General features: G+C 33.7%; 1 protein-coding gene across 2 annotated transcripts in view; it reads left to right on the forward strand.

Moving 5' to 3' along the window:
• Positions 1–7,170, forward strand: part of LOC143240507 (SAM and SH3 domain-containing protein 1-like) — a 188,298-nt gene extending 181,128 nt beyond the window's left edge. For both annotated transcript variants that reach the window (XM_076483039.1, XM_076483040.1), the window contains exons 16-18: positions 1,265–2,238; positions 2,984–3,115; positions 4,535–7,170. In XM_076483039.1, coding sequence (XP_076339154.1) covers positions 1,265–2,238; positions 2,984–3,115; positions 4,535–4,801 — 1,373 coding nt within the window. In that variant the 3' untranslated portion in view covers positions 4,802–7,170. The remainder of the gene's footprint in view (positions 1–1,264; positions 2,239–2,983; positions 3,116–4,534) is intronic.
• Positions 7,171–26,063: the final 18,893 nt, after the last annotated feature.

The following is a 26,063-nucleotide window of genomic DNA, read 5'->3' on the forward strand; positions in this document are numbered from 1 at the left end:
AGATCATCTTAAATAACAGATTCATAATGAAACAATGAAAAGAATGCAACTCCCACATGAAGTACTGATCTCAGGTCATCAAGAACTAAATAATATTCTAATAGCTAATATCAGCTGTAGTAAATCTGGCAAGTTTGCAAAAATGATAGACAGTACTACTATTACTGTTGAGACCTTACCAAAAGGAATTCGGAATGAAGACTGAGAAAGTTAAGTACTAAATCACAATAGGTTTATCTGTCTAGAAGTGTTTGTGAAAAATGTGATGGACATATTCTTCAGGTATTTCTAAACTTATAAACAGCACTGTGATTAAAGACTACTAATACAAGATATTCAGCTAGAAAGTCTGAATATAACAGATACTCTCCTAGATTATGTGTAACACACACAAAAAATGAAATCATCACTGTTCAAATCTTATTTCTCTACACACAAAAATCTACAAACAATTGGAAATTATTTATAAATGAAGCATTTTGAAAATTTTGGAGAATCAAAACTGTTTACCATACTAAATTAAATGAGAAACAGCTAAGCTTTGTTTTCCTCAAGAACCACATCCACAGGATAATAAAGTTTAGAGATTTTACAAGGGGTAATGAAGAAAATATGAATTTCAAATAGTAACAAATTTACAATGGTGCAAAAAGGTTTTATCATCATCAGGTATCCATTCAAGTCATCCAAAAAGTTTACTGCCTCAAAGTGAATTATTCCTCATAAAATTTGACACAAACATGATAAGTGTGTGACTACACACCCATGCACCCACACCCCACCTAAACCATTATTTGTATCTTGTATAAATTAAACTTAGTGTGTACTGGAAGTTACTGCTGTTAATATTATATATGTAAAATATGGTAGAAATGTTTTGTGCCAGCACTCAGTAACATCTAAAATTATTTGCCAGTACTGAGACCCACTTAAAGCAAACTTATGCTAAAGATACATAGGCTTACATTAAGTATATTAATTTTTTGTTGTAGATACTAAGTATATGTTATGAATGTTAACTAATAACTTATATTATGTGGTTCTACATGAAGGTAACATAAGCAAAATTAGTCTGTGGAATTTCAGAATGGTTGTAACAAATATTTGTTACAGATGTTTGTAAAGAAATGAAGCAAAATATTGTATTACTTGCAAATTTTGTCATCACAGTTAATGATTCTGATATGCTTATGGCTAGGAGAATAATTTGTAGATCTTTCAACCATAAAATATTAATGTTTAAAATTAATATTGGTACCAACAGCAACACCCAGTCTTGCCACTCACCCTGAACATGAAGAACCTGTTGAAGAAACATATTTTGATAAAGAGAAGAATGAGAATACAGGACGAGATTCTGGATGTTATACTGGCCATGACTTCTTCACTAACCAAGAACTTTCCACGATTGTTGATAATTTTCATTGTGTAGGATATGTTGGTCACTCATCAAATAATGAAAATATTTCTAATGAAGTTCCGAATGTAAGGAACAATTTGGATGCTGATTACTTGCCACAACAAAATGCACAAACATCATCCCAGAGCTGTAACAACACCAGCACAAACTCAATTGGTAGTTTCAATATTCCAATTACTTACTCTTTCAATCTGAGCAACACTGGTAATGAGCCAGTTTGTGATGAAGAAAAGGTGGTTTTGCGAAAAAGAAACGATGATGGTCGTTCTTCAATAGCTCAAATTATTGAAAATGAGAAACATGAAACACAAGCAACAGCATATTGTAGCCCTGAAGATGTTCTGAAGGCATCCTCTGAGCTATCATGCTGTGAAAATGGCTGCTGTCAAGTTGATCATGATGAAAGCACAATGGACTCTAAAAGTTGTACCTGTGTTGTTTGTTCCATGAAGTCCAAATCTTGCATAACAGATACAGTTCCTCAACTGACGAGCCCAGTGAACAATAAGTGTGTTCTATCAAGTCCTCAGGACTCTCCTGTACATGTTTCCTGTGGTTCAGGGTTTGCCATGAGAGTTAGATGTGCTACTTTACCCCGAAAAAAGCAGCAGGACTCTGAAGATCCTCCTCAAGTTCCTGGAAAACGAGATCATAAAATCATGGAGAAGAAACAGAACAGAAAGTTTGGATTTAGAAAAGGAACATTGCAAGACACCCGTCACATTATCCAGTCACAAGGGTTAACCTTGTTATCTGTTGTAACCAATAAGTTAGAAGAGGAAAAAATAGATTTGTGCCAAGAGCCCTACACAGATAAGGTAAGTTCATTGTTAAACATTCTTTATATATTTGATTATTTTGAGCTCTCAATAAAGGCTCTAATCTACTTAGATTTTTTTGAGTATTATCTAATTACTTATAAGAAGACGAGGCTATTGAGTCTCGAACTCATGAACAATTTAAAGAGTTTCACTGTGGTTATCTGTTTATATTCTCTTAAATGATGATGTTTAAAATGATACCAAAGAAAGTTTTAAGGTCAGGAGATGGAAATATTACTAATCAATGTATTTATTTTGAAGTATTTAGCTACGTGTTACAGAAAAGTACATACAGAGAAACTGCTTATTCTCCAAAAATGTACAAAATTAGATGTTTCAGTCGCTTCTTGATAGCTTAATTTTCTGTAAGATCTCTACATCCTTCACATTTCTACACTGTCATCCTGAAATGATCTAAAGAATTAATGGGGAAAATGTTTGAATAAAAATTAAGAAGACACAGACTTCCATAAGCTTCCATACTTAAAGAATAAAACCTGATCAAGGCTGCTTTTTCATGTTATAATATTCAGCTGATAAAGAAAAAAAGATATTTTTCTGGAATATTGAAAAACTACGAAAATTCTTATCAGTCAATTAAATGAAACTTCGTTTGACACTTACTAGATATTATTCTTTTATGATTGCAGTTAAACATACCAGTCATCTGAGATAAAATGGTTTATAAATGAGAGGTTAAGCAGTCAAATGTATATCACTAAAATAGTCACATTTCCTTCAGACTGGGTTTTGCGGTATTCCACCAGCTTTAGTACAGAGATATTCAGAAGAGCTTCAGAGGGATATTTATGACGTAGCTGAAGTTCTTGATCAAGCTCGGATCAATGCTCTTCATCAACAAGAAAGAAAAGGGGTAAGTAACAGTTAACATTATACAGTATGTACCAGACAGGGGATTAGAATGTACTGACAGTCTATTTTATACGACTTTGTACATTCTTATACCAAACCTGAAGAAGAGCAGTTGCTCAAAATGTTATTGTTGAAACAAGTTTTTCTTACCTTGATGTGCATTTTAAAAAATACTTAATATGTGTACTAAAACAGACTTACATACTGCAGACTACTATTTTACAGGTATGTTGTATCATACCTTCTAAACATGGGATTAAAAAGCACCAACAAGTATTATAAAAATATTCTCAAAAAGAAAACAAATATAAAACATCCTTACAAAATTAAGACCAGAATGTACTGTAAAAAGTAATAATACTTTGTTTTAGGTTAAATTAGGTACTGCTTGATGTTATACATCTTCCAAAACTAAAGTTACACAAACTATTCTTAAAAGCCTGGTGAGTACATTTAAACTACACCTTCTAAAACTTGGATTAAAATGTACCAGCTAAAGTTAGTTTCTAAAAGAAAACCCAATACTAAAACAAACTATGAAGTAACATAAAAGAAAAAGAGCAAGTAATGACTTGAGCTATTGCACTTTTATGAAATGGAAACAACAGAAGTAAGCAGTGGGTAAGAGTATAAAACTTGATTGAACAGAAAAGAAGTACATATGATAATTAAGACTCTTCAAATTTCTATGTTACTGAAAAAAGGAAAGGTTATTAAAAGTTGAACAAACCTTGCTGTTGTTTAAAGAGAAAGTTAAGTTACCTCTAGACAAAAGTCACAACTCTTCATGGGAAATTAAAGTATCACTGTTTCAAAATAGAATATTAGTAAATTACTGTAAATTCTCTTTAAAAAGTTTAAGTGTATTTTGTTAACTGATAACTCCAACTATACGTTTAAGTTCCAAAAGCTATTACCACAACTTGCTAACTCGCTCTGTGTATGCTCAGGATAAAACACTATTGATTATAAGGATAATTTTCACAAAATTAGCTTTCACTATTATGTATGTAAAACTACCTGTTTCAACTGTGTGTTTTGCAATCTAATCAATGATTCAGTTTCTGAAAGTACTTTTAGTGATTACTAATTGAAATATAAATTGAGGCTAATGTCATTACTTACATATATATAATATTAAGCATAAATTTATCGAAAATTTGAGTGGGCTTGGTATAGACTATCAGTTAATTTCTCACTATCTTGAAGATCCAAGCTTTGAGCCATTTTATGCTACTGAAAATGGTCCATACACTAATCTGTGGTGGTTGCCCTTTTGCACAATGATTTTAAATTAGTAATCATCCTTCAGTTTGATCGCTAGTTACTCCATTTGCATTCAGATGGAATAAAACAAAGTTTCTACTTCCCATTCTTGCTGTTTTGAAATTTCATTGCTGTTTGTTATTTACTTTTTCAGATACCAAATGACTTTTTGGCGGACTCGTGCAATGAGCCTGTGGTCGAGGCAAACTACAGTTGTCTTCGTGACTGGCTAACTTCTCTTGGACTTCCCATGTACACAGAACACATTCAACGAGCTGGATATAGCCAACTTGAACAGATTGCTTCATTTAGAGAAGCTGATCTCAGACATTGTGGAATTAATTGCTCAAGACACTTGAGAATTCTTACGTCTGCTATAGGCACGTTGCATATCCATTTGGCTAAATATGGAACAGGCTGAATTAACATTTATTGACTTAATTTACACATTTCAAAGGTGACAAATGCCGAACACATGGGAAGGAAGGGTGTTGTGTTTAAAATTGTGTAGTCATCATATTTAGTAATTATCTGAGATTCTCCTCAGTGAATTTCATGAGATATGAATAGTGAGTTTGGGTGTAATATTCTGTTCAAGTGTTGTTAGGCTTAATTGGTTTCTGTCTCTCGTACTTTCAGTCGTAATCGTGTTTGCTAAAAGTGCATACATTTATTATAATTTTGTTAATAGCTCCTTCCTATTAGCAGTCTACATTAACTTTTGCGATGTGTGTCATATTGTTCCATTGAAGGAAGTATTGCTACCTGTATTTATAAAATAAACTCGGTTGTTTGTCATTGTTAATTAGTTGCAGTCATTATAGAATATTACGAATAATATATTAACAACTGAACCATGACCTGTTTTAGCATTGTAAAAGATTTCTGTTTGCCTATTCATTGTTATTATTATTATATATATCTTTTTTTTACTTTCTGTGATACTTGTTTTTTTGGTATTATTTTATACAAGATAAGTCAAACAAATAATTTTAGTCAAACGTGAAGTTGGAAAATTATATACAAGCTATGCTAATGATTAAATTTATTTTTAAAAACTATATAATAAACTTTCAAAATAAAGGTTCTTCTCTTATGAAACTTTTCATAATTTGTTGAGGCCAAGCGTGGCCCAGTGGTAGCGTACTGACTATGGATCTGTAGGTCCAATGTTTGCTTCCCTTTACTGCAAAAAAAATTGTGCTCTGCACTTTGGACTCATTGGTGCATTATAAAAGTAAAGGCCAAGTCTAGTTACTTGGTCAAACAAATTAGCCCAAGAATTGGCAGTGGGTGCTGTTGGCTAGTTGCCTTTCTCCTAGTCTGTCAATTTAAAATTAAAGACGGCTAGCGCAGATCCCTAGATTGTTTGGGCGAGCATCCAAAAACAGTCACTATTAGCTGAAACAATTTGTGAGACTTAAAAAGTATTACTTATACGAAAACCTAACAAGCTAATTTCGAGATGTGTCAAAGACTATCATAAGTCTCAAAATCGTTTATGTTACACTTAGTTTATCAGCAATATCATTCAACTTTGTTATCAACAAATTTGTGGTCCTCGTTTTTACCACATGTTTAGTGGAGCAGGAAAACAATATTTAAGCTAAGCAGTGATTAATTCACCTGTTTGTAGCAGATTTTGATTATCATCCAACATTTACAATATAAATGGAAAGCGAAAGATATAATTTTTTATTGTATAGTTTCAACCTAACGAGTTTTATTTTCATGTGAATTCACAGTAGTTTTATATTTAAAGTTTTTTTAATGATTAATAAATAGAAGTAATTAAATTCTCTGTGAAAGAAAGTGATGTATTCTATTTTAATACAGTGGTTTCCTTGTGTCTTTAAGGCAAAGGTTTAAATCTGTATATAAATATATATCAACTCTTACACCATTGCCTAAGGAAATCATAACAAAAATGTTTTATACTTTTCTGGCAAACAAATTATTCTTGATATTTTGTTATGAAATCGCTTAGTACTATCAATTGTATCAGTACTTCTATTAATAATGTTGAAACGTGTTTCAGCTAAATAGTTTATTTCTTTTATAGGTAGTTGGAACGCTAACTGCCATAATTATTACCCATAGAAGCTTTTTCCTATAAATTGTCAACATTAACAATTTCAATGTAAACACATTATGAATTGCAGTCTGATTTTGTTGTTGTATCTGTTTTTAACTTGTATAAAATTAGAATTGACTGATGAACGACCCAAACACTAGTGTAATCTAAAACCCCGCTGTAAGTGAATTAAAAAAGATACTTTGAAACCAAACTGAACATATTCTTTTGTTTTTAAATTGTTTATTAATTAATATCTGTAGTTATTAGGTATTTCGACATTTTCTCTTGAATCGACATTGGTTTCAAAGCTACTTTACACTATATCAAATATCTGATATAGACGTATGAACAATATAGATGTATATATATAACGCATTTATTATTATCCAATTAAAACAAAACATCTGGTTTTCAGCTAGCAATTAATTTTAAAGTATAAATAAATGTTTCATAACCGTCATGTGGACACTTTTTAATGGTATAAATGGTTGAATAGACAACAACAAGATATTAACATTTTTTTAAAGTTAAATATTAATCAAATGTATGAAATGGAATGTTTCTTCCATTTACGTTATCTCAATTTCTTAATAAGTATAACGTGGTTGAGATGTAAGTAATAGAAATCAGTAATCTTCTAGACCATACATAAAATATGCTGTATGTATTTTTGTTTTTTTATGAGATAAAAGTACATTGACGTTTATGTATAACCACTGTGTACGTCTTTCTTTGTTACTTATGTGAAAACTTTAAATGTTCCCTGGAAAGGAAAACTATTGTTAACAGATTTTTGTTTACTCAAGAATGTAGTTGTTAAATTAATGCAGGCTTGTTCTTATTATGAAAAGTAGTAAGTAGATTAAATAATATAATTCTTTTTTTGTCAAAAGTCCACTTAGCCTTATTTAGTTATTTTAGAATTTTATTGTAAAATCAAACTACATTTCTCTGTTTCACTCACACTGTCATTGATGTACCGCAGTCGTATACTGCTTTCCAGTAATCGTCTGGTCCTCGTACTCGAGATATCGTTTGTTCCTTTTGTCAAAGTACATTCAGGTTAGTTCAAATTAATAAACTATACTTCTTGTCTCTTTTAAAACTGTTGGGTTTCCTTTAACATATACTCTTCAAAAAAAGAAACGCAAAAGGCAAAATATGAGACAAATTGTTAACAAGTTTATTCCGGGTAGTTCTGTATGACGTGTGAAACTTTGCACATTCACTGCTGAACATCCAAAGTCTGCAAAGGCGAAGTCCACGCTTACTAGGTGAAGTTTAACGTCACTCAACGTCAATAACGAGTATGCCCCCCGTGAGCATCAATAACTGCTTGGCATCTCCTGCCCATGGAAGTGATGAGATGACGAATCACATCCTGTGGAATGGCTGTCCACTCAGCCTCAAAGCTGCTGCAAGCTGAGGTAGAGTCTGTGGTTGAGGTTGTCGCCGTCGCAGACGTCGGTCCAACTCGTCCCAAAGATGTTCGATGGGGTTTAATCTGGTGATCTGGAGGGCCAGGGAAGAACGTTGATGTTGTGGTGTTTCAAGAAGACAGTGGTGAGTCGGGCTGTGTGAGGACGGGCGTTGTCATGTTGAAAAACGTCGTTGACGTTCACCATGATGGGTTGCACATGGGGCCTAAGAATCTCGTCGACGTATCGTTGAGCCGTACGATTCCCTCGAATGTGCAAAAGGTCTGTTCTGGCATTGTAGGCGATGGCAGCCCACATCATGACGCTGCCACCACCAAATCTGTCAACATCCTGCACACAGTTTGCTGCAAAACGTTCATCTTGGCGACGGTAAACACGGGTCCTTCCATCCTGCCTACGAAGCATAAAACGTGATTCATCGCTGAACCAAACATGCCTCCATCGTCGATGAGGCCATACCCGATGTGCTCGAGTCCACTGCAGCCGTGCTTGACGATGTTGCTGGGTGAGGATGACGTCTCTGACTGATCGTCGAGGTCGGATTTCTGCATCTCGTAGACGGTTGCGTACGGTCTGATCGGAAATCCTACGCAGCCCTGGTATGGTTGAGGCAGTAGCCGTCGCAGTGGTGGTCCTATCCCGAAGGTGACGTAACCGGATGTTGCGATCTTGTGCGGGCGTGGTCACACGAGGTCTGCCAGATCGTGGACGGTCACGAGTTGATCCATGTTGTTGGTGACGATTCCATAGCCTTGTCATGGTGCTTGGGTGAACATTCACAGCTCTGGCAACATTTGATCGAGATTCGCTTGCTTCCAAGCGACCAATGGCGTTGTTGCGTTGTGCTTCAGTCAGTCTTGGCGTAACTGTATTGCGTGTCGTTGAATTAACACTGAGCTATGGAAACCGAGAACCCGTCACTTTTATAGGGATTTTGCACATGTTGCACTTGCAGAACATGCAGATCTCTCAAACAAATTTATTGGACACGAATGCGTTTTGGCGAAAAATCCGATGTTTTCCTCCGTTTTCAAAGTGCACAACTTTTATTGTCATTTTGGTCTGACAATCAGTGCCTTAGCACGTGTAACATCACATACTCTGAGCTTGTAACGTTATTACATATATTTCTCTTTAAAATAACAAAAATATCCCTTTTGCGTTTCTTGTTTTGAAGAGTACATTTACTCTTAGGCCTTTCATTCCCACGGTACTTAACTGTATGTGTAAATTCTTGTGAGGCCCAGCATGGCTAAGTGGTTAAGGCACTCAGCTCGTAATCTGAGGGTCGCGGGTTCGAATTCGCAAACCATACATGCTCGTCCTTTCAGCCGTGAATGCATTATAATGTACAGTCAATCCCACTATTTGATGGTAAAAGAGTAGCCCAAGAGATGGCAGTGGCTGCCTTCCTTGTAGTCTTACACTGCTAAATTAGGGACAGTTAACACAGATATCCCTCGTGTAGTATTACGTGAATTTCAAAAAAACAAAACAAATTAAATTCCCATGACTAATTTTTCGTCTGCTCTGTCTGCTGTTCTCGCTTATCTCACTCTTTATATATATTTATCTCTCAATAAATTTCCCGCAACGTTCTATGGCCTCGACATCAATGAATTACAAACACAGCTTCCAATAATCGTCTGTTTGTGACTTATTAAAAAAAAAAGAAATATTAACTCACAAAATTATTAATACAATCTACTCTAAGCAGTCTTGCTATATCTAACAAAATTAATTTCATTTGAAACTCGAGTAAAGATTATTTATATGGACAAAAAAAGCAAAATGGAAAGTCTTGCTCAACAGTAAAACTGTATATTTGCGAAGTGGGAACTCGCAGTTATATAACTCAGCTATCTTAAACTCCATTATTTGATATTTAGGTATAATTCAACAACAGTAGCGTTACAGAAATAGAAACCAAATGAAGATTAAAAAATAGGTAACATAACATGTTCACTTAGTTCCAGATTCAAGCCATAAATGTTGAAATTGGTCGTCAGTAACTACTACTATTATATCTTTATTCTAATGTGTCAGTTTTCGCTTTTATAAAATTATTCCTGCAGTATAATATTGTATCAAACATACTTGTGGCCCAACTGCAGCTCAATGGCTGGCTTGATGGACTATTGATCCCTGGTACAGTGTTTCGTGTACGATTATCACAAAAAGAAAATCTATTCCGCAAATTGGGGTTGTGGATGAGTCTTAAAAGTTGCAATCAAATCCAGTCAAGGTGGGTTTGAAGGGTTCAAAGAACCACTGCATAAATTATAAAAATTTAGAAAAAAAAAACAAGAAAACGGGTAGTTGTGACAGGGGTTTGTGTGCAGAACCTAAATTAGTAAAATTAAACTAAATAAGACCTTATCTTATATACATATACGAAAAACCAAACTTAAAAAAAATGTTTCTGATATACATTTATTGCTCTAAAAATTTAATAACTCTGCTGTTAGTGTAACAAGTGGCGAAAGATTGTTTTCGAGGCTAAAGTTGATAAAGATATTTCCCTTTCTTAATGGGGCAAGAGGAGGAAACAGTTTAACACTACTTTCTATCGATATTTTTGGATCAGAGAAATTAAGGAAAGTTTTTCGCATTAAAAGATGCTAAAGTTCTTTTATAAGACTAATCTTTATTGTTGGTTTTTTTTAGTAGTATTTTTATACTATGTACCATTTTTGTGCTCTGTACTCTGAATTTAAAAATATATATATATATATATAATTTGAAAAATACTGCAATTTTTCATTCTTGTAACCTTCAATTTTTGAACATTAACTGGCATTGAATCCCATTATATCGTTTGAGTGTACCATGAAGTGGTGGTTAGGAATGTTGACCATCTGCCTTTCTCCAGCCTATCTCCTTTAACACTGGGAACAACCAGTGCAAATATCTCTGTGGTAGTTTTGCGCGAAACTCAACACACAAAAACAAGTTACATATGTTAGCGTGCATTGGATAATATTTTTACATTAAAAACAGTATATGCAGACACTTCCTCCATGTTGAAACACAAAAAAAATTAGAAATATAATACCAATTCACTTTATATTTTCTTATTTTAAATTGATGACAATTCTTTAAATCTGATCTACTGAATAATGTTTTTGCGTTTCTAGATTTTTTAAAATATTTCCAAAAAATGTTTAATATTCAATGAATAAACTTTAATAAACAAGAAATCTGTTTTAAAGTGAGTATTATTCTGAAAAGTAAATGTTAAGTGAGAATGAAAACTTAATTCGTTTAAAAGATAGTTATTACTTTGAATCGTGATGTGGTAAATAATTTATAAAGGTAGATAACAATTTTCTGACAGTTAGTGATAAGGGTTATTTTTGATGTAGTTTAAGATCAGTGAATAAAAGATCCTTAAAATCAGATCCATGATGGAAAAATTAATGATTAAATTGACATTGTTGTAGTCAAGACCGAAACTTCACACAAACAAATGGCTTAAGTATAGACAATCCGTTGTTACCAATTTTAACCAACGTTTTCATGACACAGATTGAATCTCAAGCGATCAGTTCAGCCTTACACCCTCCACTATATTGGTACAGCTATGTAATCGATACAATTGCTGGATTCACATCTACAGAACACACACATATTTTTAAGCACGTTAACTCTATACACCTCAACATTGAGTTCACCTGTGAACACAAGGAAGCTAATCAAACAACATTTCTCAATATCACAATAACTGATACAGAATTACAAACAGAAATTCAAAGAAAAATCACTCACACGTTCCCTGGGACTCAGCAGAAGAAACAAAACAAAAACTCAACACATTAAGAAAACAAATAAACACAACCACAAAACTATGCCCTGCTGACAAAATTAATGATGAAATAAAACAAATAATAAAACATTTCATCAATAACAATAAATTTCCTTCAAAAACTGTTGAAAAAAATTACACACACACACACTTAGATCAACAATAAACAAAAAAACAATAATAAAGTCAATGAAACAACTATCCACAAAACCTTACACCGCTGCATACCGTATATTCCTGGTATCAATGAAGAAAACCAACATATATATAAAAAAAATTGCAACGCAACAATATTCCAGTAAACACTAACTTTATACAAAAAACAGGTATAAAATTAAAATTATACTATATAAAAACTAAAGTAACAATCATAACACTAACATTATATATAAAATACAATGCAACAGCTTCCACAAGTTCTATATGACATAAACAAGCAGAAAAATGGAAACCAGATGCAAAACACACACACAAAAATACTTTCACGCATTTTTTTACTACTGCAAATCAAATAAGCACAGTATAACCATAGAAAACATCAACACACTAAGTAGGGAAACAAATTAAAAAAAACGTAAAATCAAAGAAGTCCTACTTATACAAGAACTCAAACCAGTATAAAAGAACACCTTTATACCTATTTTAATTAATAACCCAACATTTAATTGCAGTGCAATCTATAGTAACGTATCCGTTCACATTCTCATCCTAAGACATGCTCCTAGAAACAGTCATTTGCAAACTTTATTGTTAACCTAAAGAAGACCTAAGAAGTTCGAAACGTTGTTTTGTACTTTATTTTAATTAAAGTATTAATACCAATACCAGCCATCATTATAATACATTAACTTTATTAACATCTTAACCACAGATTTATTACATGTTAATCCTACAATCTTTGTTTTAACCTCTCCTCCTATGGAACAATCAAAAAATTCAAAATGGTCAGCAAAGGAACAAGAAATTAATAGCTGTTGTTGTTTTTCGAAAGTTTATTGTCACTAAATTCTTTATGATGTTTGAAGTTGAACAGGATCACAGCGGATCTACTAAACGTGTTGAATATGAGGAATAATCGCTAATGTGTAACGTAAATGCATGCAGCAGATGAAGTTCATACTAATATGTAGTAAGCCTACGCCTAATGCAATGTATGGTAGCAACTGTTTTTTTTTTATAGAGCACGTTATAACTGCAATTTGACATATAGGTAATATGTCAGTTGGTGACGTAAGAAGAAATAAGGGAGACGCTATAAACATCATTGCAAAGGTGTAGTACCAACTACCAAATGGTTTTACTAGTAAAACTTTTTAATGCCATACAGTGACTCGTATTAACTGCTGTGTAATCGATATTTAGCACTTAATAATTCAAGATTGGTCTAAATACTGATAAAACTTTTCAATTTAGCCAGCCTTGCTTTCAAGACCAAAAGAGTCTGAGACCTTCCAAAGGTTGGGGTGGTTTCAAAATATAATGCACTGTAATCTGAACCTAGGTTATCTAATGTAGGTGAGTAACAGAGTTCACATAATAGTGAACAAAACCTTTTCAAAACTGGACTGTAAAAACTCAGTTATTCAGTATAACATTTTATTATATATTTATTGTAACATGCAAGCTGGAAGGTTAGCCGTTGGAGTTCGACTATTACTACCAGTCACACTTTATATTAAGTGAGGATTGCAGAAGCAAGTGGAGCACTAACTCGAGGAAGTTTATAGTTAAAGTAAAGACTTTAACGTTTAGAGTAAAATTCAAAATACTGAAACACTTAATGTACTTTGACATCATTCTCTGTTACAATCAATTCATAAAATAACTTGGATTAAACTAACAAAACTCTTTTAACATGACTAACGAAGTTCCTGGATTATATTTCTAATATCATTACTAAATAGAGTTGACCACTTGTTAACTATGCTACTCGATGTTATAGAAGAATATGTTACTTACAGAGAGAAGCTCCATCACAATAGCCGGCAAGTCTTTGGCTGCTTGGCTCTTTCTCTGGCTTCTTCTTTTCTACAGCAATTTCTTCTTGGCTCTTCGACTGCTTTGACAGATTTTTGAGCCTCAAACATGGGTTTTTATGTCAAACCCTTGTGGTATTCTTACGATATTCCAAATAGTGTACACAACTAGGTCTGACACTTGATTAGTTATTTTACCTTGATTGTTTGTTATTCTTAAAACTAGAACCAAAACCCCTTATTTATTCGTTTGAGGTAAAGTCGGTAAATCGGCAGCCTTCTCACGTATATCCTTAATCACATCTTTGATATGGATACTACATAAAATTTCCGACTTATTCCTTTATTAGCAACTTTTAAGCACGATGATGTAAACATTCGCTGTAGCTTTCTCATTTCTGCAGTAATTTCAGTCTGTACATAGCGATCTAGTTTGCCGTCTCTAGTGAAGCGTTCTTGACCTTTCTCATACCCTCAATAGCGTCGTTTAGGAAATGTACAAACACAAACGTTCCTCAACACATCTCTCTTCTTAATCAGTCGTCGTTATATAATTATTTTATGCCTTTGTAGGTACGTACCACGTTTCTCCATATTGTATTTATAATTACTCAATACTTGAAGTATTTGAAATGCCTAAAAATGCCGCAAATGCTTCAATACACTGTATATGAAAAAAGGAAAAATTTGCCATCAGTTTTGCCAAGAACCAGAGTTATATGACTTTGGACATCTTTGTCCGATAAAGCAAAATTATTGACACTCCCAAATTCACCTAACTGTGAATTGATAGCTCTAATTTCAATATTGTCCAGTAAATATCAGTTTTTGCATAACTTCTGTATTATAGCTCCTCCACAGACTTTCCAATATTCTATATTATCCTCTCTTCATTTATTCCTTTGCTCCAAATAGCTAGGTGATTGTGGTTAGCGACTTTATTGCCGAAGGGAGGGGGTACTAGACTGATTCTCAATTTTTACTGCTTATGTTACAGCAAATCATACGGGCAACATGTTTATAGAAACTCTTAAGAAGAGTTGTTATTAGATATGCATGACTGTTTCAATTAAATGTAATACGAGAGTTATGATTTAGATAGTTGTAAAGTGCCAGTGTTAGCTTTAGTATTTTTAGAAACGATAACTGATCGCAGGTTTGCTTACGTAGCTGCTAACGAGTCATTTGTTTTGAGATGACGTTACACTTAGGAATTTTTATTGTTGTTTTAAGTGTGTATTGTTATATCATAACATCTCGTAGTTTTTAAAAAAGTTCTAGGGCTTAGTCGTGCAATATACATATATATGTATAAGCGATCAATTTAGTGCAAGTTAGTTAGTGAAAGGAAAAGTGAAATCAAACTGTGTATGAAGTAGCCATTAAGGACAATTTATAAAACGAGTATCACAACCTTGTATTTTAATAACATAACAGAGAAGAAAAATTTGTCTTGTCAAAGGGTTTTCTAAAACAGTGCTTCTCAAGCCTTTTCAGCTCACAACATATTTTTAATGTTCCAAACATCTGTGCCACATGTGAATATGTCCATATGGCGGGAAGAGTGACATCTTCCTGAGTAAGACAGAAAAATTACCGTTATATTGTGTATCAATGAGGAAATAAATCAAAATTTAATTAGTAAAGGTGTATTAAATTGATAATAAATGTACAGAGATAAATTAGCATTTCTTAGTTACTGCAAAAAATCCGTATCACACCTGAGACCCTTCAGCGGAAGCACTATTTTAAAGTAATAGAAACCGTCTGCGTGGACCTTGGCAAAAAGAAGAGACAACTATTTAAATCTCTGAATACACTGTGATAACCAATAGTTTAACGTATTTTCTTACAAACGTTTGACTTGATTTATGTGCTGTTTATTGTTGAAATATAGCGCCAACAAGTTATTGACACCTACTGTAAAGGATCCAGCCCTATAAGAACGTGACACTTGTTTTGTGAACTTACTATGAACCATGCTATCTTATATTTAATGTTAACTTGTAATAAAGAAATGAATGCTAGGGTAGAGGTTGTGGAACATCTGGGCGTAAGTGACCATTGTTCAATTGGAATTGTTGTTTTGCTGTATATATAGGTAAGGAATAATGAGATTTTGGCTTGAAATTAAACATATTATACACTACTTAATTCGCTGACATTAACTCCCCAACCTTTAATCAATCACTGAAACTAAGTATAGACAATCGTGTGTTACGTAGACCTAGTTTATAAACTCCACTGTTTTCGGCCAACATCACTGACAACACAACTCTAACAAATGCTCGTGACATGACCGGAGGACTAATCACAATGGGGAAACTAAAAACAAACCTTTCAACACCCAAAAATTCCTCATCTGGAGTAGATGGCATTAGAAACATAATTTTAAAAAAGGCATCCATTAACCTTCATAGACATCTTATCAATATGATGAATCTATCCCTACTCACAGGATATTTTCCCGACGCTTGGAAAAAAAGAGAAAATAACGGTAATTCCGAAAAGAAATAAGGAAAGTTTTAACCTCGATAATTTCAGACCAATAAGTCTATTAAGCTGCATAGGTAAACTAATGGAAAGAATAATTTCAAGAAGACTACTTTTATTTTGTGAAAACAATAACCTCATTCCCGAAATACAAAACTCCTCACGTAAAGGAAGACAGACTACTAATCACCTGACCAGACTTACTGAATCTAATACTAGTCTTTTAATAATAACCAAACAGCTATCGCTATTTTCCTCAACATGAAGAAAGCCTTTGACTTTGTGTGGCATAACACCATTAGATACCTCCTATATTCCTTAAACACTAAACAGATAATTATTAGATGGACCTCGAACTTCCTAACTAACCGCACTGCAGTGATTAAAATAAACGATACTCTATCTAAGACATCCAATACCACTGTGGGTGTACCACAACGTTCTGTCATATCTCCTCTACTGTACATAATTTTTGTGAATAACATACCTGGAGTGTGTCGCGAACTTACAATTATTATAAGACACGTAACTCTGCAACTGCTAAATTACACACCATGGCAACTGCTCCACACAAAACAATATTTACAACACCGGACTTGAACACATATACTTTATTGTTATTATGTTTCACAGCTCTGGGCATAGGATAGGTAGAATATACAGCGCCTGTCTTGTGAAAGTGGGTTTTCTGACGACATATTTAGCACACCCGTGACCCTGACTCTACTTCGCCACCTTAATCATCAACAACGCAAAGACTACCTACCGTTCGCTCTTATCCAAAACGTTCGCTCTTATCTAAAACTACTTCACTACTTCAATCTTTAGTATCAATCCAGTAAAACAAAAACAAGCCAGACCGAAAATTTAATCCAAATTCTCAATGTTTACATCAAAATTCTATCGCGAACGGGGCGAAGGGGGATATCAACATCCCAGTTGGGAAGTTCATCTTCCTGTAAAACTAAACACCTCCCACGGGATTTTTTTAAAGCAACTTATGTGCTATGAATTTGGCAATTGAATTACTTGGAGATACTAATCAAATACCGAAAACAAAAATAGAAGTATTCAAGACATTTATGTCCTTTATGGACAGAAAAAGGTTAATTGCAAGTAATAACCAAGGCTGGCTCACAAAGGACGAAACTAAAGAAGAACATTATAAATATAAGGATTACAGAAGATTAAACGAATTGATGAAACGGGAAATTAGGAAACAAAAACTGCCGGAAGAAAATGCTAGCTAAAAATTTAGGAATAAGTAATAATAAAATTTTCAAATACATAAAGGGTAAGAAAGATGTTAAAATGGGAGTAGGACCTGTGAGCAATGATATGGAAGGTTAATATCTGATAATTATGGGATGGCTAGGTTATAAAATTTTACTTTTTCGCCTGTTTTTACTAAAGAAATCTTGGGCAATATTTCTCGACATGATTAGCTGCTAGATAGAAACAAAATGATCACATTAATTCTAGGTTTGTTAAGAATAAATTGGAAAGTTTAAAGAATGATAACACACCTGGGCCAGATAAAATTTATCGAAGGGTTTGAAAAAGGTTTTGGATTGAATACATGAGCCACATTTTCTTACGTTTTTAAGTATTTGAATAAAGCCAGAACATTGCAAGATGGTTAATGTTACTATTTTTTCCAGGAGAGGTGATAAAAATTGTTCTAGTCATTATGAGCCTACTAGTCTCACGTCAATGATAGGAAAAGTGTTTGGAAGTGTGATAAAAATAGTTTGCAAAATCATTTAATAAACGTTTAAAATTTCTTTGAATATTAAACATGGTTTCAGCAGGGAAGATCTTTACTTATTAAACTTTGATATTATTTGAGGATATTACTGCTTACCTAGATAATGGTACAGACGTAGACATAGTATATACGAATTTTCAGAAAGTATCTCACAAGATGCCACATAAAAGACTTGTTAAGAAGTTACCTCTTTCAGTATAGGAGATAGATAGGCTCATTATATAGAAAAACTGTTTAAATGTTATAAAAAATAGAGTTCAATCAAAATGAATTAATGTTTTGAATGGGACTCTTTTTGATTTATATCAAATATGTAGATGAATAAATGGTCATCTTAAAGTTAAAGTTTTTGATTTTGCTTAGCTGTGATAAGAAAGTTACTCCCTTACAAAATTATTTGGATTATTTGATGAATTAGGCAAATTAATGGCAGAAAGCTTTTAATTATAATAAATGTAAAGTAATGCTTGTGGGTTATCACAATTAGAATTACAAATATAATTTTAATTAGAATAACTGTAACAGTGGTATGGAAGTAAAAGATCTTGATGTTTTGATTGATCAGTATTTTAAGTCATCCAAACAATGTACTAGTGCTAGTAATAGCACAAATAGGATTTTAGGATGTATCTACAGAAATACTGAATACAAGTTTAGAGCAGTTATAATGTTATTATGTAAGTCACTCATTAGGACACATTTAAAGTATTGTGTTTTTCACATTTAATTGTAGGATAAAGAAACACAAATATAAATTTTAGAAGAAGACAGGCTCACTTACGACAGCTTTATTTTTCTATCAGGTAGGTGGCCTCTGGAATGAGTGCCTTCAGATATAGTGAGTGATATTTAAATGATAAGAGATGGCTTTGAGGTGTTTTTATTTTAAGGTTTCGTTTAATTATGTGAATAACATAGCCTAGATGGATCAAAAGGTTTCTTGCTGTCGTTTAATGTTAGGTTATAATGATTGACATTGATAATTAAGTATCTGAGTACTAGGCATAAAGTGAATTTCAAGTTAAGAATACCAATTTATCTTTAAATATAAAACTGCCATTTTGTACTTATGTTAGGAATATTTATGATGACGAAAAACTCACTTGAAGTAAAAATGTATTCTCAAGATGGCTGGTATGGGTATCAACACTTTAATTAAAATAAAGTACAGAACACATGTTTCGACCTTCTTAGACAATCTTCAGGTTAGCAAAGAAAGTTTGCAACTACACTGAAAACATTGTTCTGTACTTTATTTTAATTAAAGTGTTAATACTTATATCAGCTGTCTTTAGCATACATGTTAAGAATAACTTTCTGTATGGAGTTAATACATTCCTGAAACGTAAAGGTAATTTTGCGTATAATCCAGAGGCGTTTCCAGGTTTTTGTAGCCTATAGATTAGAAACCGACTTGACCCAACAATGTCCTAAAGGCAAAATACCCTGAGACTACAGAATTTCAAGTTTATTGAACAGAGAAAATATGGAAGTACAAACTCTTTAAAAATGCTTATTGCAACTACCAAAAATAAGAGTCAGACCAGGATAGGGGTGGGAATACATTCCTCTTTGTGTTTTATGGTAGATGTGTATGGTTCATGTTTGAAACTATCTGTACTCTAATATTATAGGTAAAAAGACTAGAAATTCCTACCCTATGGTACAGAGCACACTCAATATGTACAGCCCTTTTACATTTTGAGTGAAAACATACTTAATTGAACAGAGTAAGAGGGAACTTTCATACAGTTTGTTCAAGCATTTGATTAAATTACTCATATGTAAAGGATTCATGGATGGAACTGAATGATAGCATATTATTCTATCTCGAGGGGATACGTTACATCTGTTGTAAATATTTAATTACTAGTTTAAAAATGTATCGTTGTTTGTGATGTAAAAAAGTAGGTTAGAGATCACCCATTACCGTAATACTTCCAGTATCTGTTATTTGAGAAACAAATCACACATCTTCCACAATAACTTGTCGTCCTTTTCTGTGTATTTATTCTTTCCCCCCAGTGGCACAGAAGAATGGCTTAGGGCTTACAACCGTAGAAACTAGGTTTCGATACCCGTGGTGGGCAGAGCATAGATACCCCATTGCGTAGTGTTGTGCTTAACTTCAAACAAGCAATATGCGTATTTGTAGTTTAGGAGGCTCCCTTAATCATACGTTGCGCTTTTATTTGAAGACCAGCTCATTGATTTAAGTGCCAATTTAGGGAAATTGCAGGTATGCACAGAGAAAAAGTAGAAAGGATTTATACAAGCTCCCCCTAACTTCCAAGTCATCTCCTAATAACCAGCTTTCCACACCCGACACCTCAGCTTTTCCTCCAGTAGTTGACGGCCCCAACCGCTTTTAGTAATAATTGTCGAGGAAATATCTCCTACCTACAAATATTCTGAAATATATGTCGCATCTTACCAAATATTAGTTTCACCAATGTAGACAGACTCGTCAAAGGAGTAATTATCATAAAGAGAAATACTTTGCAGACTATACCAAGATCCTCAAGCTGTGGGATCCTTCAATTTTTTAGAGTGCCAAGTTCTCAGTGATGGCTAGTCTGAAAAATCTCACCTCATAATTGTTAGAAGCATACTATTTGACATCATGCCAGCTTAAGTCCTACAGGAACTACAATACCAAAGCCTCTAAACTGTTAAAGCCAAAAGAATTAAGTATGTTAGAACAGACCAAGACACCCCTCTCATCAGAGTCTCCATGTCAGTAGAAACCAAGCAGCAGACCTCGTCATGTATGATGCAACCTTTGGTACACTCATCATACCTTCAAAGCAATCAAATCTAAACAGCCACCACTTCTTCAATGCTCTCACTGCGAGAAGTTTGGCCATATCTGAACTGTATGCACACCTAGGATTAGATGTGTATGGTATGGAGAATAGCACCCATTTGTTGAGTGTCCCCGCCAACATCATGAAGCCAACAGTGGAGGGCAGCACGCTGCCTCTTGCAGAGGCTGTCCAAAATATCCCAATGAACTCAGGGAACCTCAACAACCTATTATGTATTATAATTTATCCCGAACGAGTCTCTGATTTATTATATTACGTATGTTACGTATGACGATTTCAAATAAATGGAAACTGGAAGTTGGACTTAGAAGTCACTTGAACGTCAATATGTATTAAATTTATTATCTTTGCCAACAAAATCAATACACACAATTTTCTTTCTTAATACAAATATACTTTAATATACAAACAACAATACAATATAAAATAATGGTTATTACAAATAATGATTTATATACAAAAGTTGAACAAACTTACAAACAATATTGAGTCTTCTATCTGTTCTGGAACTGGATATTTTATCGATAGTTCTCGAAGAGCAAATTAATTCAATTTTATGCGCAAAAAATTTTATAAATCTACAAACAATGTTAACTCCTCTATTTGGTCTGGAACTAAATACTTTATCGACGGCTCACGTGGTGCAAATTACTCTTATGTTCATACACTTTACTTGGCCCCTCAATTGCACAGTGGTATGTCTGCAGACTTATAACGCTTAAAAACTGGGTTTCGATATCTGAGGTAGACAGAGCACAGATAGACCTTTGTGTTGCTTTATGCTTAATTACAAACAACAACGACACTTCACTTACTGGAATGCTAGCTAACTCTATTCTTCACACGTAGTTTTCCCGACAACCTAATTTAATGTCCTCATAGAAATATTCATGTCCGAAATTAATTCACTGAAGTTTGTAATATTTGAAATCTATAAACGTTTTTGGTCAAATATACTAGAATTTTTCTAACCAATAAGCATTTGTCACAATTATAACTTCCGAAGATTATAGTATATTGATTGTAGCGACCAAACAATATTATGAAACTATCTCTTGGTGCGTCACTTTATAATTTTCAGGCGAAGTTCTAGAAAGTTCAGTTGGCCCAACAATATTCGAAGATACGCAAATGCTTTCGTAAAACATGCATTGTCGATTCTTACTCTCGAGATTTTTTTCAGAAATTTAGAGAACAGAAGGGACTTGCGCAATACACATTTCATAATAGAAATTACATACATTTCTAAATATATATTAAACTGAAACAAACATAGATATTACAATAATATTAAATCTGTTGCATACGATAAACGAACGAGTCCGGTGCTAACTATTAATGGGCACATGAATAATAGCCAACTCGTTCCGAATGAATTCAGAACCAGCCAATAACAGGACAAGAGGACCTACGCCAACCTCGTCAGGCCTGACAGACTTAACTGACTCCAAAATCCATCGTCGCCTTCACAGTAGACCTTCTCGTCTGTCTCTCCAAGAACATCATTCAAGAAGCCTGCAACACTGCTTTTTTCTACTTTCAACCTTCAAAGCGCTACTCCAGATCGTCTGATTGCCTTAATCGAGAGAAGAACGAGACAAGTAGGACTCCCTTCCCCAGTTTTGCTCAGTTTTCTACATATTAGCATTTAAGCGGGTTTACACAACAAAAAATCAAATTATTTAACATTAGCCAAAGCTAAATTGAAATATAATAACAATTAATAAAAACTTTCTTAACTTCAAAAATAATTTTAAGTTTACTGATTTTAACGTTAAAGCAATACTTAAAGTATCATCATACAATTATGAAACTCTTGCTTATATGTATGATACTGGAAAAAAACTTCTATTGCGCAATGTTTAACCCCTAACGTCGCGAAATTTTTATCTTTTGTGCATGTAGATTTGCAATAGGGGTCATAATTTTCCTGCTTCTCTACCGTTTCCCGTCACGGGTAACTTTATTTTTCTCCATTCGAATATATAGATAAAAATTTGGCAGCTAAATTTTATGCATGTAGTGGAGCAAAACGAAGATAAAGAGGTCACACGGAGATTCGAAGTTTATGGAGTTATAAAGCGATGAATAGCGTCAGAAACAGTTCTGTATTACCAGAGTTTCAAGTATCTGCTGAGAATTCAAGCAAAAAACTGCCATTTGTGGACAGAAAGTGGAAAAAATCTTTTGAAAAATGTTCTCGAAACGGTATTTTGTTTACAAAAACGCTCGGTGCAAATATGATATCATGAATACGTTCCACGCGAATTAAATTGTTTTTTTTTTTATGAATTACAGAGTTATAGAGCAGTCAATGGCGTGAGAAACAGTTTTGTATTACCATATTTTCTAGTATTTGCCAATTTTTCAAGCAAAAACTGTCATTTGCGACCAAAAATTTTTCAATTGAAACTTGGAAAAATTCTCTTGAAGTTTCCAAACATACAGAGTGCCCAATATGACGTCATGAAACGTCATTTCTAGTTATTTGATGGTGCGTTTCGAGATTCACAAAAACTGTTGAATTTTATATTCTACCGAATACGATTTTTCTCAAAACTCTCAACGCGACCTATTTGTTCACATTTATTTTATTTGTAAACATAGTTGGTAGTTTCGTTTTATATTGTGTAGTTTGCTTTTATTTGTGTGAAACTGTTATATTTAATATACGCGTCGCTTCGGGAATTCGAGAAAAAATTGATTGTGTTTTAATAACTCGGAAACTAATAAAACTATTATATAACAGTGTCATTGTTGGTGAAACATAAAGGTTAATTTACCTACATGTGTAACAGCTGGTTGCTAACCCGGATAACGTCATCAGTATATTGACATGAAGGATGAGCAACTCCCTGCCTGCCGCTCAAATCATTGTTAAGTAACATAAAGTGAAACAAACAAAGTAAAATAATTAACATTTCAGATATTCTTTACTTCATTTATTCAGTTTATATTGTCTTCATTTTTATGTAATTTATTATACCCTAACAGCTTATATCCTTCCTTGACAAAAACCATATTCCGGAAAAAAATATTATTTTTCAGAACCAAAAAGACCAACAAAAATTGAACATCACCAAATAAATGGTGTAAGATAAGGTAGGATGCAAGCTCTTGAGGTTCCAGATAAGCATTACCATTAGTTAGCACGTTGGTCACCAATATCTAAGTAAATGTCTTTTGTCTTTAGATAAAAAAAACAAACAGCATTCAAGAGAGATTACGATACAAGGCTGCAAATCTCTCATATCCACAGTGCACTGTCATCTCTACTAATTGTTGTCACCTCAGGTGAGCACTGGTAATCGGCCAGTATGATTAATGCCACTGTATAAGAAACACTTCAAAATCACTTTCCCTGGCATAAACATAAATAAACACTAATAAGTACATCTTATGCCACATTCACACACCTAATCATGCTGCATTACTTGCTGCATACGTTTCACCTTTACAAAGAACCAAACACTAAGTTACTTCAATCATTGATCATTGTATGCATATAATGACACTTGGTGTTCTTAACTCAAAACATCCAGATTTTAACAGCCGGAAAACAAATGACAATCGTAACATTTTACACAACTTTGTTGAAAATAACTTACAGCCATTCAAGACAATAGGTCAACGTGCACGCAGTATAAAGGATCGCAAGATATTTTTAACAAAGCAATCAGTTCATAATCACGCATCCTTTTATACAAACACTTTCAGGTACAAGAACAAATGGGAACGACGAGAACCCATCTTCTTAAACGTGAACATCAATTCTCGTAATACAAACTCAATAATGCTTTCTAAAGTTTTTCACAAACGCAAACTAGAACAGTCTAAAACAAGTCAGACTCACTTTTGCGTTAGCATTAAAAACTCAGCTTCCAACAGCGATGACGTAGATATATTCGCCATCGGAACCTCAAGTGCCATATCTAAACTTCAGAAAATACTGCCCTAACACATTACAAAAATCAACACATCAATCAGTAGCAGTTAACTCCACAAATTTTTAACCTCATACAAAATAGAAGACACACAGAGAATTCATAGAAATATTCAACCCCGAATCAACAGTATAAATAACAACATTAACAACAAATAAAAGCTTACAAACAAGAACGAGGAGACAACTGGCGACGTTTATGCCCACAAATAGACGATAATAGGCAAACATATTTCTTTTTTAGCGAAAATTAAAAACCATTTGTAATGACACATCATCTCAACTTAACTACGTCATCAAATATTACAACAACATTGCAGTAACAAACAAAGAAAACGGAAAGTTTTTCATTATTACTACAAAAGTTTGCAATACACCAAACGTCATCAGTCTCAACAATTATCACTATCGTAAAGTAAACAATCAAGTACAGTTCTTGTTTTATTAATTAAGCAGAAAGCTACACAATGGGATATGTGTGCACTGCCCACTACAGGTATCGAAACCCGATCTTTAGCGTTGTAAGTCCACAGACATATCGTTGAGCCACTGGGGTCTATCAAGTACAGAAAAATATCAGCATGTACACTCCACCCTGCTCAATTTCACTTAAATCAAATAACCCACCTATCGATGTCAGCATAACGATATCAGTTACAAAAACGGAAACCAAAATTAACATCAATAAATTAAAAATATTCAGGACGACATCAGAAAGAGTATTCTGAAAAAAAAACAACAATTCTGATCCCTTCATCACACATCTCGTCGCACTATTTAATCCATTAGTCTTAAGAAAAAGTAATGACACCAACAACTCAAACAACTGTAGTAAAATTAGTTTATTAAATTGCATAGACAGATTAATGAAAATATGATCAAAACAATACTACCATCTACAATCTCGAATCTAACAAGCTCCTTTCTTAATCTCGTATACATAACCCATCACGAAAGTAATGCCACACGACAGATCATTTGGTAAAAGTAATTGAATCTCTAGATAAATGTTGTAACCGTAATCAAGCGACAACTGACGTGTTTTCGTATATGTTAAAAAACAAAACAAAACTCTCTGTGCAGTCTAGTAAAATGGAATTTGGTACAAACTACCTAACTATAATATACCTACGTCATTAGTCAAATGTATATCAAGCTTCTTAACCAAAAAGGCCTGGCATGGCCGAGCGCGTAAGGCGTGCGACTCGTAATCCGAGGGTCGCGGGTTCGAATCCCTATTGCACCAAACATGTTCACCCCTTTAGCCATGGAGGCGTTATAATGTTACGGTCAATCCCACTATTCGTTGGTAAAAGAGTAGCCCAAGAGTTGGCGGTGGGTGGTGATGACTAGC

The sequence above is a fragment of the Tachypleus tridentatus genome, chromosome 13, assembly GCF_004210375.1.
Source record: "Tachypleus tridentatus isolate NWPU-2018 chromosome 13, ASM421037v1, whole genome shotgun sequence".
NCBI classification, from domain to species: domain Eukaryota; kingdom Metazoa; phylum Arthropoda; class Merostomata; order Xiphosura; family Limulidae; genus Tachypleus; species Tachypleus tridentatus.